General features: G+C 38.7%; 1 protein-coding gene across 1 annotated transcript in view; it reads left to right on the top strand.

Annotated features, from left to right (window-relative positions):
* The first annotated feature begins 551 nt into the window (after window positions 1–551).
* LOC137215512 (zinc finger protein 850-like) overlaps window positions 552–17,381 on the top strand; it is a 90,863-nt gene continuing 74,033 nt past the window's right edge. Inside the window, exons 1-6 of the mRNA XM_067720795.1 lie at window positions 552–859; window positions 4,819–4,996; window positions 6,188–6,276; window positions 8,461–8,587; window positions 8,896–8,991; window positions 13,829–15,021. Of these exons, the coding sequence (XP_067576896.1) occupies window positions 6,268–6,276; window positions 8,461–8,587; window positions 8,896–8,991; window positions 13,829–15,021 (1,425 nt within the window). The 5' untranslated portion in view covers window positions 552–859; window positions 4,819–4,996; window positions 6,188–6,267. The remainder of the gene's footprint in view (window positions 860–4,818; window positions 4,997–6,187; window positions 6,277–8,460; window positions 8,588–8,895; window positions 8,992–13,828; window positions 15,022–17,381) is intronic.

Here is a 17,381-nt window from a genome sequence, read left to right as displayed (position 1 = left end):
TTGAAACTGTGTCAGACGAATTGGTTTGCTTTTCCAAAAGGCAAATAAAACTGATGGTACCAGAACATGCACCCTGAAGTACCACTGTTTTCCAGATGAAGAAAATGAGGTAACTCATCCAATTTCACCTATGGACTTAACACAGTGGGGCCATCATCAGAGTCAACACTACCATCCCCAGCAAACACACTGCTGGACGCTCCTGATAACCCGTCCCCATCAGCCCCATTCCAGGCTGTCTGATTACTCTCCTTTAGTTTCCCTGGCGCGGTTCGGGTCTGAGACCCCTAGGTTACCGCTCCCCGATCAGCATAGGTCCCACACCACGGTAATCCACGGAGGAAGGCAAAAATGACGCCTTCCTCAGTCCGGAATATTCTCAGAGTGAGGTACAACTCTTAGAATAGTCCTGGCCGCCACTCTGTCCTTCACTGCGGAAAGCTCTGTGCAAGCAGCCAACCAAGACAATCTTCTACGTGGGCGAGCGCCTCACCTTTCCAGCTCTAGACTACATTTCCCAGAAGCTCTTGCGGCTCCGATCAACTTCCGGCGTGAATCCAGCGACATTTTTCTATTTCTCAGGGAATTTATGGCTCCCTGAGATTGGCCGGGCCCTAGGAGGAAGCTTGTCTCCGGGGTGTGGGGACTGTATCTGGATCTCCAGCCTCCTGGCAGCAATTCCGAGAGGGGAGAAGAAGTGTGGCTTGGCCCAGGCTGTGCAGAAAATCCGAGGGTCGAGTGACATCTTGTTCGAGCGGATCTGGCTCCGGACTACATTTCCCAGACACCCTGGCGGGTATAGGGCTGACCCTTCACTCGCCTGCGGGACCCTAGGCCTCCGGGGAAGGGGAAGTGCAAGGTGAGCAGCCTAGGTCCCGGGGGCTCGACTAGGTTCCGGAGGTGCACCCCTAGTAGTCTGAAGGGACGGTCCAGGCGGGTCCGGAGTCTCGGGCCTGTATGATTTGATAAGACTGGGGGAGGGTGAAGTGTGGGATTCCATGTGTGCGATTGTGACCTTATGTGACTGTGCGCGCTGTGTGCGCGTGTGATTGTATATCCCTGTGGTGGGTGTGTCACTGTGACTGACCATGCGCGCAGAGCTCTGTGTGCAGGTGTGACTGTGGATATCCTCGTTGTGGTGTGTGGCTGTGAAAGTGTGCGACTCTGTGTGTGTAGGTGTGACTGTGCCTCCGTAGTGGGACTGAGACTGTGTGTGTCCATACAACTTTGTATCATTGTGTGTGTTGGGGCGGCGGGGAGTGCTGAGAATCTGTGATTATGTTGCTATGGCTGTGTTATCAGAGGGCTGCGTGTGATTATGGTTTTATGAATGTTAGCAGTACTAAGTGTACTCATGTCTGACTGTGTGAGGATGTGTGAGTGTGATCATGTAACTTTTTGTGGCACTGAGTGTGCGGATGGAGGGTGCCTGTAATTGTGCCAGGCTAACAGTGTGTATGTCCCAGTGGTTGATGTGTTAGGTCAGGACAGATTTTGGTCGTGGGCCGCAGACTTTTCCCCTTCTGAAACCAGGAATGCTCAGGACAGCCTAGACTCCTCTGACCTTTCTCCATCCTTCCTCTCCATGGGTGGCAGGTGTGGGTCCAGGGTAACCTCTGATCTGATCAGTCTGAGCCACGAGAAGGGCCTGGCATTTCATGATTCCTTTCTCCTTCCTCAGCTCTGCTTTTCTCAGAGAGGTCCCCAGGGAGAAGGAGGAATGGCTGTTGACCAAGCCAAATACAAGGTGCGCTGGGGTTTCCTTGTTGCTTTATAAGTACCCTGGTGCACCTATGCATGCTTTCTTAGGGTATAAACATACCAATGGAATTGCTGGGCCATAAGATACGTGTGTATTTTCAAATTTCCTAGATAATGCCGGACTGATTTTCAATATGGTTGTACCAGTTAAATTCTTACCAGCAGATTATAAGCACAGTCATCCTGTATTCTAATACTTGGTCACTTGGTATTTTAATTTTTGATGACTCTTCTCATATATCACGTGGTTTTAAAAGTATAACATACATTCCAAAAAGTACAGAAATGAAAGTATATGACTTGATGAATTTTAGAAAATGAGCATATTTGCTTAACCAGAGCTCAAATCAGATCAGGAAGTAGAACATTACCAGCATTCTAGAAGCCCGATTCTTGTTCCATCCACTCACTATCCACCTCTCCCAAAGATAACAATTATTCTGTTTTCTATAGCCATAGATTAATTTTACCTGTTCTTGAATTTTATATAAGTAGAATCACACAATATCCACTCTTTTGTGCTTGACTTCTTTTTATTCATCATTACATTTTACATATAATATGAATGTACTACTTAATAATATTATGTAGTATGAATATGTGAGACTCATCCATGTTGCTTCATGTAGTATAGGTCATTTATTATTGTTGTTGCTTAAAATTCCATTGTATGAACATACCACAATTTATTTATCCTTTCCATTATCTATTGGTATTTAAGCTGTTTTCAGATTGGACCTATTATGAGCAAGGCTGCTATGAACATTCTTGCACATGTCTTTTGGTGCACATATGAATGCATTTCTGTTGGGTATATCCCTAGGAGTAAAATTTCTGTGGCATAGGTTATGCAAATATTCAGCTTTAATATATACTGACAGTTTTTCTAAATAGTTGTATCAATTTACACTCCTGACTCACTCTCATTGTATGGGAATTAGACTGTGGGACAAGAAGCTTTACTAGAGATAAAGAACAATAGTTCATAATAAAAAGGTTAGACTACTAGTAAGATATTACAGTTCTAAATACATAGACTTTCATAAAATGACTTCAAGTATATTTGACGGAAGTAAAAGAAGTAGTAGACAAATCACAATCATAGTGGGGGATTTTTAGCACTTGTTTCAATAGCTGATAGAACAATCAGTAGAAACTGAGTAAAGCTATATAATATTTGGGCAGTGTGATTGACAAACTTGACTTAAATGATATATGTAGAACAGTGTACCTTACAACTACAGTATATATCCTTTTCAGATGCATATGAGACATTTATCCAAATTGATCATGTGCTGGACCATAAGAGAAATCTCAGTAACTTTCAAAGGATTGAAATAATACTGTATGTTTTCTGTCCACAGTGGAATTCAGCAGAAGTCAATAACAGAATGATATTTAGAAATATCCCAATGTTTGGGATTTAAGCAATTGTATTTATAAATAACTGGTGAATCAAAGAAGAAATTGCAATGGAAATTAAAAATATTTTGAACTGAAAGATAATGAAAATATAACATCAAAATGTGGGGTGTTGCTAAAGCTAAACCTAAAGAAAATATATAGCTGTAAATGCATACTCTAGTAAAGAAGAATGTTGAAAAATTAATGATCTATGTTTTCATCTCAAGAAGTTAAGGAAATAAAACTGAATACTAAATTAAACCCAAAGAAAACAAAAAATAGGAAATAATAAGAATAAGAGCTCAATATAAATTTATGTATATTGAAATATAAAGTAAATATATAATTGAGAAAATTAATAACTCCAAAAGTTTATTTTGGGGAATCAATAAAAATTGATAAACCTCTATAAAAACTTAAAGAAAAAAGGGGAGATAAGACACAAATTACCAAATTAGATATGAGGAAAGAAAAAACACTACAGGATAGATTTAAAGCTGAGCTCCCAGTTTTTGGTCAGTACCTGGGACTAGGTTGTACAGTATAAGAGCATTAGAACCTGAGCTGGTGATCGTTAAGCTGAGTACCTTTTCAGCTTCATCAGACGTGTTGATTTCTGTTTTTAGTATAGATTTTTAATTTTGTAACTCAGTTTCTTTTTTTAAAATTATTTATTTATTTTTGGCTGCATTGGCTCTTCGTTGCCAAAAGCACACAGGCTTTTCTCTAGTTGTGGCAAGCGGGGCTACTCTTTGTTGTGGTGTGCGGGCTTCTCATTGCAGTGGCTTCTCTTGTTGTAGATCATGGGCTCTAGGTGCACGGGCTTCAGTAATTGTGACACGTGGGCCCAGTAGTTGTGGCTTGCGGGCTCAGTTGCTCCATGGCATGTGGGATCTTCCTGGACCAGGGATCGAACCCGTGTCCTCTGCATTGGCAGGTGAATTCTTAACTACTGTGCCACCAGGGAAGTCCTGGGATTGACTCTTAATGGGGTTTCTTTTAGGGGAGATGAAAATGTTCTAAAATTGGATTGTGATGATATACTAAAAAACATTGAATTATATACTTTAAATGAGTAACTTACATGGTGTGTGAGGTATATCTCAATAAAAAATAGTGGATTAGAATCTAGATAAGACAATATTGTCTGTGACTTTATAATTGTTGAAGCCAGTTAGTGGGCACATGGAAGGTTTTTTATACTATTTAAATTCTACTTTTATGTATGTTTGGAAATTTCTGTATTAAAAAGTTAAAAAAAAAAACTAACCTAATACCTAATAGTGAAATACTAGAAGCCTTCATAGTAATATCAGGGAGAAGGCACTATCAACAGTATTATTTAACATTTTTTTTCCTAAATCTATTAGAAAAGCAGTACTCCATAGGAAACAACTAGAAAACAATTGCTTTGTTCTTTCCCATAACTTCTACTATCAAGCTTCTCTGGGGGCCATTTGATTTCTTGCCCATGGATAAGCTTTTCAGTCAGTGTTAGATAATAAACAGTGTCCATTTCACCGAACTAATCAATACCATAAACTTTAAAGAAAAAGTTTAACCTTCTGACTCCTTGAACTAGGAGTTTGCAGTGAGATAGCTTTGATGATTGCTTCTCTTTCCTTTTCCTGAACTTTTTCTCCATCCCACTAGGTATTATCAACTCCATATGGTAAGAGTATGTTTGATTTTGTACGAAGCTGCCAAGCTGTCTTCCAAACTGGCTGTACCATTTTGCATTCTCATCAGCAATGAATGAGAGTTCCTGTTGCTCCACATCCTGGCCAGCATTTGGTGTTATCAGTGTTCTGGATTTTGGCCATTCTAATTGGTATGTAGTGGAGGGAGCTTTTATTAAGACATTAAAACATATTTTTAAATTATATAGAGAATGTGGTACTGGCAAAATAATAAAGAGATCACTGAATCAAAATAGAATCACAAATAAATCTAAACATGTATCATCTATGATAAGGGTAGCATTTAAATCAGTAGACAAAATACATTCCATAGTCATCTATTCTAAGGCTCACTTTTTTTCCTCACTTCAACATACCTGAAATCAGGTTATATCTTAAATAGTTTCTTTCTTTATTAGTGGCATATAAAATAATGGTGCATTTTATGTCTTATGAAATATTATTCGCATGTGTTTTAGGTACACCAGGGTAGCCCTCTCTGGGGGGAAATGAAGTAGGATTCTTAACTCATTTCTTATACTAAAATAAAATTATAATTGCTAATCTTATTCCATTGTCTTTTACCAAATAATATTATACCAAAATAAAAATTGATTAAAGATTTAAATGTAACAAATGAAAGCATTAAAATTAAAAAAGAGAAATTTATATAAATATGTATAGGTAAGAAAGATCTTACCCCAGAGCTAGAAAAGTTGACATTTTGACTGTTTTGTGTGGGTAAAACACATAAGCAAAGTTTTTTGTTTGTTTGTTTTGTTTTTTAACAAATCAGAGCTAGAACATAAGGATGAGGAGTGCCTCAGTGTGGGTATGGGTGCAGGGGTGTGGTGGGGGAATTTGACTTTCTCAGGCTTGGGAAATGAGACTTGATTAGGGAAGTCTTTAGTCCTTCTAATTAGATTGAACTGTGTTCCTGGCCAAAAGCACCATTTAGGTGAGTCTGGCTTGGGGACCTGAGGGCTGCAGAGGAGGAATCTGGTCAGGGCAAGTCATAGCAGCGCTGTCTTGGGTTCAGAGCAACAACAGCACTGAGATGGGGCAAGGTCTTGCTTGAATCACTGGCTGAGACAGGAACCTGGGTTGCTTGGGTGAAGGAGAGGCAATAGGAGTCTGTGTTTCTTTGGATCGACTAGCCAGGATCCATCTTACTGCAGCTAAAGCCTGGGGTTTCTGGAGCTGAGAGAGGAGGGGGATTTATTCCATACTCCCACTCACTAGAGTTATATCCTAAGACCAAGGGAAGTAGAGGTAGTTTTGCCTGGAGAGTCTGAAAACTGTAAAGCCAGTGTTGTTTCTAGAGCATTTCTTTGCTTCCCCAGGCCTGCCTTCTCAGAACACTATCCTTTTCCAGGAGAACAGCCCCAAGGAGGAGTGATCACCTCCTGTAATACTGAAAGCCATGGCCCAGGTGAGTTAGTTGATGCTCTTTCTTACCTTCCTGACATTCAGTTCTTTCTAAGAAAAAAAAAAATTTTTTTTTAAAGGGCATGTGAGCATTTGCTTTCTTTCTCCTGACATTTCTGGCTATGAGGGTTCCTTCAGGTCCCGGTCCCTATTTCCTCTCATTCTAGTCAGATAATCCTATTATCATTCCTAAGTGCTCCTCTTCTTTTGACTCAGTTTTAATATTTTCATTCAGTAAATAATTGAGCATCTCTTTTCTCAGCCCTTTCCCAGGGACTATGATGGAGAAGAAATGCATTTTCTTAAAGGAAACAAGAGTAGATTTGTAGGATAAACTGTCCTGTCTGGGCAGTGATTTGACAAGGTGGAGGTATGAGTTGCTTAGCTGAGACAAACATGGAAAAGCCAAGATTATCTCTACAGATCAGTACTCTCCAGTAAAATAGGACGGGAGGTGGTATTGGTAGCTCCAAATATTAGAGTGTTGCAAGGTCTCCTGGTTTATGGGGCTTGGAGGATTGTCGGGTTGGTAGCTGATACAGGCAGATCTCTATGACTCTTTTAGGGTATCCATGAAGAAGTCGAATTTAAGTTTGAACAGGAAGTGTGAGTCATGAGGAATTTCCAAATGAATCACCAATTCTCTTTATCTCAGAAATAAGGATAAGGATGATGGATGATTATAGTGAGTTCAGCCACTTCATAAATTGTTGAGATCAGAGGTCTCAGAAGAACCTTCTTTAGAAAGCTTTGTTATAATAAACTCCAGACACAGAAAAGTAGTCTTGTGAACTACCATATGCTCACCATTAAGTTTCAATTATTATCAACTCACAGTCAATCTTGTTTCATCCATACCTCTACTTGTTTCTTCCATGCACACTCCCTTAACCTCACTCCCACACACAGGATTTTTTTGAAGCAAATTCAAATTGGTATGTATCTCTCAAGGATAAGGTTTATTTTTTTAAAAAAAAATCATTATGCCATTATTGCATCTGAAAAAGTTAAAAATCATTTGTTAATATCAATATCCAGTCAGTGTTCAAATTTTCATAACTGTCTACTTTTTAAATCATTTATTTGAATTAGAATCCAGAGAAGGACTGTGCACTGCAATTGGTTAATATGTCTCTCCAGTCTCTTACTTTGTAGGTACCCCTTCCATCTCTTTTCTTTCTGTGCAGTTTTTGTTGGGAAAGAAAAACAGATTCATTTGTCCACTGTTTGGATTTTGCTGATTTCTTCTCTCTGGTATCATTTAAGTGTTTCCTGAGAGTCAGTAGTTAGGTCTAGAAACATGGTCAGGTTCAGTTGGGATTTTTTTGTCAGGAATATTTCCTAGGTGGTGATGTGTGATTCCATTAGGGGGCGTATTATTTCTGGTTCTCTTTCCTTTTGTAATGTTAGCCACCAGTGATGATTATTGTCTAGATTTATTAATTCATTAGAGGTTGCAAAATGATATCTAAATTCTGTCATTCCTTCTTCATAGATTAGGTAGAGTACTATCTGTAAAGTAAAATGTCTCATCAACTGTTTGATTACCCTAAAGGACAGTTTGTATGGAAAAGAATGTTTGATTCTTACCCCTTATTTAGCAGTTTTTAAAATAATGAGTTGGTTTCTTAGAATCCTACAAAGATGGCTAGTAATTTTTTGTTCAATATTGTTATGAGCTCATGGATTTAAACATTTTTGATCTCATCAGTCCATTACATTTGATCCTCAAATTATGCTGTCTTTGGCCAATGGGAGGCTTTTCAAATAGGCTCCTGTGTCCTTTTAACATGATTCTAGTAGTTTTTGATAGCTCTCTTGTTTTCTGATACAACAGAATGTTCAGACTCATCCTGTGCATTTGACTCAATTCTGAAATTGTCTCCTTCCCAACTTTGGTTACTTTTATTTGAATACGATACTTAGAGACTACAATCTAGACACTAGGGATGCTCATCACTACTGGGTTAATTATTGTTTCTAGGCCTTTTCTATGGACTGAGTGAGGAATTTTTTTTTTTAATACAAACTAAACTGACAACTCTTGCACCTATTTCTAGGATCTAAAGATTCTGGTTCTTAGTGACACCCATATAATTGCTCTTTGCTTTACTCCCAAATATAAGCACAGTAGTCTCTGAAATATTTCTTTTTGTTACACAAATAATACACGTGTCTGTTGTTTCAGGGATCAGTGATGTTCAGTGATGTGTCTGTAGACTTCTCTCAAGAGGAGTGGGAATTCCTGGACCCTGCTCAGAGGGACTTGTACAGAGATGTGATGTTGGAGAACTATAGCAATCTGGTGTCAGTGGGTAAGGGCATCTATCCCAGTAATTTTGAGTTCTCTGGAATGTCTGTTTCTTCCACAGTGAATTTCTCAGCTGCTTTTCGAGCTACCCGCTGAATTTCTGCTCCCTGTTCCCAAGTAAATGGTTTGAACTGAAATGAAAAGGAAGAGTGGGAAATGGGCAGCTCCAATTGGCTGTGGCTGAGCTTCATCCTCTTTGTTTGACTGTTCCTGTAGTGGCATCTCTTCCTTGGTCATCAAGGGACTGGATCTTACTTCTGGATCAGATTTACCCACAGCGTAACCATGTTCCGTATCTTTTCTTGTGAGCAGGACTTTACATTCCTAAGCCTCAAGTTATCTCCTTATTGGAACAGGGGAAAGAGCCCTGGATGATTGGCAGAGAGCTGACAAGAGGCCTGTGTTCAGGTGAGTGAGAAATGATTGGACAGAAGCAGGACACTACAGGCAATAACTCAGTTGATCAGTGAAGAAACAGCACCTTTGAGATGTTATCTTGGAAGCTCCCATCAAAACCATAGGCCTGTGGGAAAAACTAAGTCTTTTTAGCACGAGTTTACAAATGACCTGTTTCATTCCTTCCCTCACTTACTGCTTTCTACTACTCTTCTCCACTCCCCCTCTTAATTTCAAGTAGAAGGTGCCCTTCACATCCCCCACAAAGAAAACTCTTTTACCCATATTTTAGATTCAGTTCCTTGCTAGCTTTTCTTCCTCTTCGACTCATCTAAATGTTTTCTGTTACAACTCCCAAAATAGTTTATGTGTGTGTGCATGCGTGGGCGCATGTCTGCGTGTATCTGCACTGCCCCTCCCTTCCAAGTACTAGTCTTCCTTATAGCTGCTGGCCAATGATTTGGGTTCCTTTGGATAGAATTGAGGGAGTTCATGAACTTGGATGAAAAGAAAAAAATGCATCTTTATATTTAGTATCCTCTAATTGAAATTTAGCATCTCTTCCTGTTATGGTATATGCAACAAACCGTAGTAGTGTTAGTAGTTCCTGTGACTTTGACATGAATGGAAATCACAGATATTTTCATATCATTTTATTGTTGCTGTAGACGTATTGAAATACCATTTATGCTCATCACTATTTCAGAATTACTATAGTATTAGGCTCACTGCTAGGTCTTACTCTTTAATGTGTTTATAAAGAAGAAAACTCCAGGCAGAGGGAAGAACCCCGGTGAAGGCCCTTCTAGGAGGGGAAAACTTGGTGTGTTTGAAGAACTGAAAGAAAGCTAGCGTTGTTGGGGCCCAAGAACAAGCATGAGTGGAGTGTGAGTCGAGATTGGAGAGACAAGTAGGAACCACATTATTCAGCCTTTGCCAGTGGTTATGAGGAGTTTGGATTTTGAGCAGTGGAAGGCCAGGCCAAATGTCATTTTTGTGCCTGAAGAGATTAAAGACTGTGCAAACTTGGTGGGGATCTGGGTTAGGAGGCTACTTGAGTGGTCTGAGTAACAGATGATTCTGGTTTGGGATAGGGTATTGGCAGTGGAGATAGAAAAGCTACTGAAGAGCTTAACTAGATGAAAGTTGCTGAAAGATCCTATGGAGGTAGGAGGAAGAAGAACATGCTGAAATGAATTCCCTGTTTCTGGCTTGAGATGTTCTAATAGGCTCCATTTTGATATCTTCACACTGTTTAATTTGCCTAAAATCTCCATTTTGGGTAAGAAATTGCTTTATAATAATAGTTATCAAATACTGAACACTTTACTCAAAGACATTCACTTACACTTTTCCTCACACTCTTAGTAATCATGAATTAAGGATTATCTCCCTTTTACAGGTGAAATGGGGACTAGAAAGGTTAAATAATTGCCTAGGAACCTATAGTAAGTAACTCTCAGTGATGGGACTCAGCTCTCATCAATCTGCTTCTGACTCCTGTCATCTTTCCATGGTAGTATCTTGCACTGTGTCTTATTATTATTATTTTTTACAATCCTTGTATGAAACTCCTGAGAATTATTTTTCCCTTATATTGTTCTTTTTTTAAATTGAAGTATAGTTGATTTACAATGTTGTGTTAGTTTCTGGTATACAGCAAAGTGATTCAGTTATACATATATATATATATATTCAGATTCTTTTTCATTATAGTTTATTGTAAGATATTGAATATAGTTCCCTGTGCCATACAGTAGGACCTAGTTGTTTATTTTATGTATAGTAGTTTGTATCTGCTAATCCCAAACTTCTCATTTATTCCCTCCCCCATATTTCCTCTTTGGTAACCATAAGTTTGTTTTCTAGGTCTGTGAGTCTGTTTCTGTTTTGTAAATAAGTTCATTTGTATCATTTTTTTAAATTCCACATATAAGTGATATCATACAGTATTTGTCTAACTTACTTCACTTAGTATGATCATCTCTAGGTCCATCCATGTTGCTGCAAATGGCATTGTTTCATTCTTTTTTGTGGCTGAGTAATATTCCATTGTGTGTGTATGTATGTATGTGTGTGTGTATATATATATACCACATCTTCTTTATCCATTCATCTGTCAGTGGACATTTAGCTTGCTTCTATGTCTTGGCTATTATAAATAGTGCTGTTATGAACATTGGGGGGCATGTATCTTTTCAAATTATAGTTTTCATCTTTTCTGGATATATGCCTGGAGTGGGATTGCTGGATCATATGGTAACTCTATTTTTAGTTTTTTAAGGAACCACCATACTATTCTTCCTAGTGGCTGCACCAATTTACATTCCCACCAATAGTGTATAAGGGCTCCCTTTCTCTACACCCTCTGTAGTATTTATTATTTGTAGACTTTTGGATGATGGCCATTCTGACAGTTGTGAGGTAATATCTTATTGTGGTTTTGATTTGCATTTCCCTGATGATTAGCAATGTTGAGCATATTTTCATGTGCCTGTTGGCCATCTGAATGTCTTCTTTGTTTTTTTTCTGGCTGTGTTGGGTCTTCATTGCTCTGTATGGGCTTTCTCTCTAGTTATGGCGAGTGGGGGCTACTCTTCATTGAGGTGCACGGGCTTCTCATTGTAGTGGCTTCTCTTGTTGCAGAGCAAGAGCTCTAGGTGCATGGTTTCAGCAGTTGTAGCATGCGGGCTCAGTTTATTGCAGCACATGGGCTCTGGGGCGTGTGGGCTTCAGTAGTCGCAGCTAATGGGCTCAGTAGTTGTGGCATGCGGACTCTAGGGTGTGCGGGCTTCAGTAGTTGTGGTGCACAGGCTTAGTAGTTGTGGCTTGCAAGCTGTAGAGCACAGGCTCAGTAGTTGTGGAGCACAGGCTTAGTTGCTCCATGGCATGTGAGATCTTCCTGGACCAGGAATCGAACATGTGTCACCTGCATTGGCAGGCGGATTCTTAACCACTGCGCCACCAGGGAAGTCCCCTGAATGTCTTCTTTGGAGAAATGTCTATTTAGATCTTCTGCCCATTTTTGATTGGGTTGATTTTTTTAAAAAATATTTATCTATTTATTTGGTTGCACAGGGTCTTAGTTGCAGCATGTGGGATCTTCATTGCTGCATGAGAACTCTTAGTTGCAGCATGTGGGATCTAGTTCCCTGACCAGGGATCAAACTCGGGCCCCCTGCATTGGGAGCACAGAGTCTTATCCACTGGACAACGAGGGAAGTCCCGATTGGGTTGATTTTTTGATATTGAGCTGTATGAGCTATTTGTATATTTTGGAAATTAAGCTCTTGTTGGTGGTGTTGTTTGCAAATATTTTCACCCATTCCATAGGTTGTCTTTTCATTTTGTTTATTGTTTCCTTTGCTGTTGCACTGTGTCTTTTTTCTCTCTGTCTGCCTTAAACTTCAGGAGTCTCCCCTCTCAGTCACTGCAGTGGTACATGAGCAAGTCTCTCCCTTGTCCTAAGATCAGCATCACAGAATTCCAAGGCAAACAGTATTTTCACTGAATCCCCAGAACATAGCATGCTCTGAGTCTTCCCTATCTGCCACTCACATCAAATCAGTTCATTGACTTATCTTAGGCTGTTCCCCCATCTGGCTGACCCTCTGTAATCGCTTTTAAGTTGCATCTAGTATGCCCTTTATTATGGACCCTATTCTGTTTTATCCCCAACTGGCTGTACTGCAGTTTAATGCTGACACTAACTACCCAGAGTTAGCTTAGACCCCATAGGTTAACAGCCAGTCTTACACAAGACTGCCCTCACTTCTGACACCAGCTGCAAGTCTCAGGGGTTCCTCAGACCACCCACACTTCTGACCAACTGGCTATAAATTTGGGATTTCCATGGCCCCTGCAGGCTTTGCTAGAATGACTCACAGAACTTAGGAAAGCTCTGTACTTACTGTACTTACAGTAAAACAATTGCAGTTTTACTGTAAAGGATACATATCAGATGAGTTAGGGTAGGCTTCTGGAGGCAGAGGTTCCATAACCTCTCCCTGTGAAGTCAAAGTGTGTCACCCTCCTGGTGAAGCGCCTCAGTGTGTTCACCAACCAAAAATCTCCATTGAGCTTCGGTGTCCAGAGTTTTTATCAGGGCTTAATTACATTGGCATGATTGATTAAGGCATTGGCCACTCAATCTCTAGCCTCTCTCTCCACCCCAGAGGTCAAGAAGCTGAAAGTCCCAATCCTCTAATCATATGCTGGGTCTTTCTAGTGACCATTCCCCATCCTAAAACTATCTAGGGGTCCACCATGAGTCACCTCATTAGCATAATGAAAACACTGCTATCACTCAGGAAATTCAAAGGGTTTTTCAAGCTCTGTGTTAGGAACTGGGGACAAAGACCAAATTCATACTTTATTATACTACAGAGCCCAAGAATCTCCCCCTATATGCGTTTATTCCTCTCAGTAGACCTTTAATGGAGGTAACAAATTGTCCACTTTTTGTAATATATATAGTATGATGATGTACTCTGTTTCTTACATACACATACATACAAGCTTATAGAGATGTATATAAAACTAGTCATCTTTTAATATGCCCAAGCATTGTATATTTATCAACTTTTCAGATGATTCTGATCCACATCAGTATTTGAGAATCATTGTGGTTTCCTATTTCCATAGTCTCCTCCTGCTGCTTCCTGCATTATATCTCCTTAATTTTGTGCATTTCTTGTCCATTTTTCAGATTAAACAGATATACTTGAGAACTCTATGTCATTCACTACCAGATATTATTTTCACTTTAGTTTTTCCATTTCTATTATAAAAGTTTAACTTTTCACAAATGAGGTGGGGGAAGAATATTTACCATTTTATTTTCTTTCAGATCTGGAGTCAATGTGTGAAACCAAGTTATTATCACTAAAGAAGGAAGTTTATGAAATAGAATCATGCCAGAGGGAGATGATGGGACTTACAAAGCATGGCCTTGAATACTCCAGTTTTAGAGATGTTTTGGAATATAGAAACCACTTTGAAAGACAAGTGGGATATCAAAATGGGCATTTCAGCCAAGAAATATTCACTCATGAATACATGCCCACATCTATTCAACAGACATTCTTTACTCTACATCAAATAATTAACAGTGAAGAGAAACCATATGAATGTAAGAAATGTGGAAAGATCTTTAGTCAGAATTCACAATTTCTTCAACATCAGAGAATTCATATTGGCGAAAAATCTTATGAATGTAAGGAGTGTGGGAAATTCTTTAGTTGTGGCTCACATGTTACTCGACATCTGAAAATTCATACCGGTGAAAAACCCTTTGAATGTAAAGAATGTGGAAAGGCCTTCAGCTGTAGCTCATACCTTTCTCAACATCAGAGAATTCATACCGGTAAGAAACCCTATGAATGTAAGGAATGCGGGAAGGCCTTTAGTTATTGCTCAAATCTTATTGACCATCAGAGAATTCACACTGGTGAAAAACCGTATGAATGTAAAGTATGTGGGAAAGCCTTTACTAAGAGCTCACAGCTTTTTCAACATGTGAGAATTCATACAGGTGAGAAACCCTATGAATGTAAGGAATGTGGCAAAGCTTTTACTCAGAGCTCAAAGCTTGTACAGCATCAGAGAATTCATACAGGTGAGAAACCCTATGAGTGCAATGAATGTGGCAAAGCCTTTAGTAGTGGCTCAGCACTTACTAATCATCAGAGAATTCACACTGGGGAGAAACCCTATGATTGTAAGGAATGTGGGAAGGCTTTTACTCAGAGCTCACAACTTCGTCAGCATCAGAGAATTCATGCTGGTGAGAAACCTTTTGAATGTCTTGAATGTGGGAAGGCCTTTACTCAGAACTCACAGCTTTTTCAACACCAGAGAATTCATACAGATGAAAAACCATATGAATGTAATGAATGTGGAAAGGCCTTTAATAAATGCTCAAACCTTACTCGACACCTCAGAATTCATACTGGTGAAAAGCCCTATAACTGTAAGGAATGTGGAAAGGCATTTAGTAGTGGCTCAGATCTCATACGTCATCAGGGAATTCATACTGATGAATAATAAAGACTAAAGCTCTTGTCACCTTCCTGATATTTTAAACAACAACAACAAAAATTCATGTGTGATAGTTACCCTCTTTCACTATTTTTTTTCCTTAATTTTATTTTATATTTCTTTTTAATCCAAATATATTTTACTCTAAGTTATGAATTTGGGTTCTAAATTGACATTTGCCTGTCTCTCCCCCTTACTTCCCCAACCCCATCTTGTACTAATAGCAGTTCAACAATTTTTTCCTTTCCTATTATTTTGTTCTACCTTCTTGGAGATAGATTATATTCCTGTTTATATTTGCTTGAGTCTTAAGGCTATGCTTTCTTCTCTGATATATATATTTGTGCTTATACCAACATCACACTGTTTAAATTGTGTGACCTTGTATTTTGTAATTCCTTGTAGAATTAATTACAATATAACCTTTTTTTGAAGTCACTGTTAGTCTTTTTGTTTCATTTCACAAATTTATATTTTTTATTATAAAACAGAATATCAGAAAACTAGAAATTAAAAAAGCCAAGATTAATTGTAATTATATGAACTATAGATGATGACTCTCAAGTTGGTAGAGCAAATCCTACCAGACTTTGTTTTTAAAGAAAATGTAGTCGTGGTACACATGTTGCACCTTCACCTGATACACATGTGTTGGCTTTTATAATGCTATAAAATATGATTGCCATTTCAGTAAATATAGATTTTTATCTTTATCAATGTACTTAATGACTTTTTAAAATGACCTTATTTATTATTCATGTTATGGTTGCATCTAATTGTTTTCAGTTATAAAATCTTCCCTGACTAATATGACCCAAAATTTATCTTTGGATGCTTGTTTTTTTCCTTTTAAAACATCTATTTTAGTTGCTGAAATTATCCATATTTTCTCCTTTATAAACTGTTTTGTTCCTTTTCATCAACCCTAACCCTAAGCTCATACTAGAAAGGTAATTAACTACTGTTACCGGTATTATTTAGGCTTCCAGGTTTTTTAAACTTTTTACTTATATATGTTAGTGACATTTTATTTTTTATGTATTAGTAAATATAATCACGTTCTATGTATTGGTTTGTTGTGAGGATTCAATGAGTTAATAAAGTATTTAGAACTTTTCCTATCATGTAGTAAATGTTTAGTAAAAGTCCACTATTATCATTGATACACCCATTTTCATAATTATCGTCATTATTATTTGTGGAAAGGATTTTAACCATGTTGTTTACTTTTGTCTAAATCCAAGAATTAATAATGAAAAAAGAGAAATAAGTGTAATGAACATAGGAAAGCTTTCCCCATCACTCATTATTCTGCATGAAATTTCAAAAGGGGAAAAAAAAAGTTTGCGTGGGTAATCTACATTCAGACTTTATTTTCTATGCTGCACAAAGACTAATACCCTGTTGATACAATGATGGGTAGTTGAAAGCACAGTCAAATAAGCAGGAAGAGATAAGAATATTTTTCCTAATAATTAGTTTCCAAAAAAGAAAATATACAGGGCACATTATTTGACCAGAATGGGGGAGACAGTAACAAAAGGAAGGCCAGCAAATATCTGAATATTAATTTAGTGTCCCCTCTTGGTTAACATGGGTTAAGGAACTAAAACCTTAATACACACATTATTTAAACGTGAATGAATATGAGAACACAATTGAAAAACCTGTGGGACTTCCCTGGTGTCCAGTGGGTAAGACTCCGTGCTCCCAATGCAGGGGCCCAGGGTTCAATTCCTGGTCAGGGAACTAGATCCCACATGCATGCTGCAACTAAGAGTCCACATGCCACAACTAAGAGTCTGTGTGCTGCAACTAAAGATCTCGCATGCCGCAATGAAGATCCTGTGTGCCACAGCTAAGACCTGGCCCAGCCAAAATAAATAAATATTAAAAAAAAACAAACCTGTGAGTGGCAGCCAAAGTTGTATTGGAAGTTTTATAACCCAGTGTGCATGCATACATTAAAATACTAGACTTTTCCGGGAAGTGGCCTGAGATGACCTGACCTCTAAAAATGGCTCACTATTCACTTGGCCCAGAAAACGCCACAAAATCATGCAAGTCAAGAGGTTCAAATCTTGTGTTCACTTTAAGAACACTCGTGAAACTGCCCAGGCCATTAAGGGTATGCATATCTGAAAAGCCACCAAGTATCTGAAGGATGTCACTTTAAAGAAGCAATGTGTGCTATTCCATCGTTACAAAGGTGGAGGTGGTAGGTGTGCCCAGGCCCAACACTGGGGCTGAATGCAGGGTCGGTGGCCCAAAAAGAGTGCTGAATTTTTACTGCACATGCTCAAAAATGCAGAGAGTAATGCTGAACTTAAGGGCTTAGATGTAGATTCTCTGGTCATTGAGCA

This window comes from Pseudorca crassidens, chromosome 20 (genome assembly GCF_039906515.1).
Source record: "Pseudorca crassidens isolate mPseCra1 chromosome 20, mPseCra1.hap1, whole genome shotgun sequence".
NCBI classification, from domain to species: domain Eukaryota; kingdom Metazoa; phylum Chordata; class Mammalia; order Artiodactyla; family Delphinidae; genus Pseudorca; species Pseudorca crassidens.
Note: the sequence above shows the minus strand (reverse complement) of the source record. Positions and strands in the feature narration are given on the sequence as shown.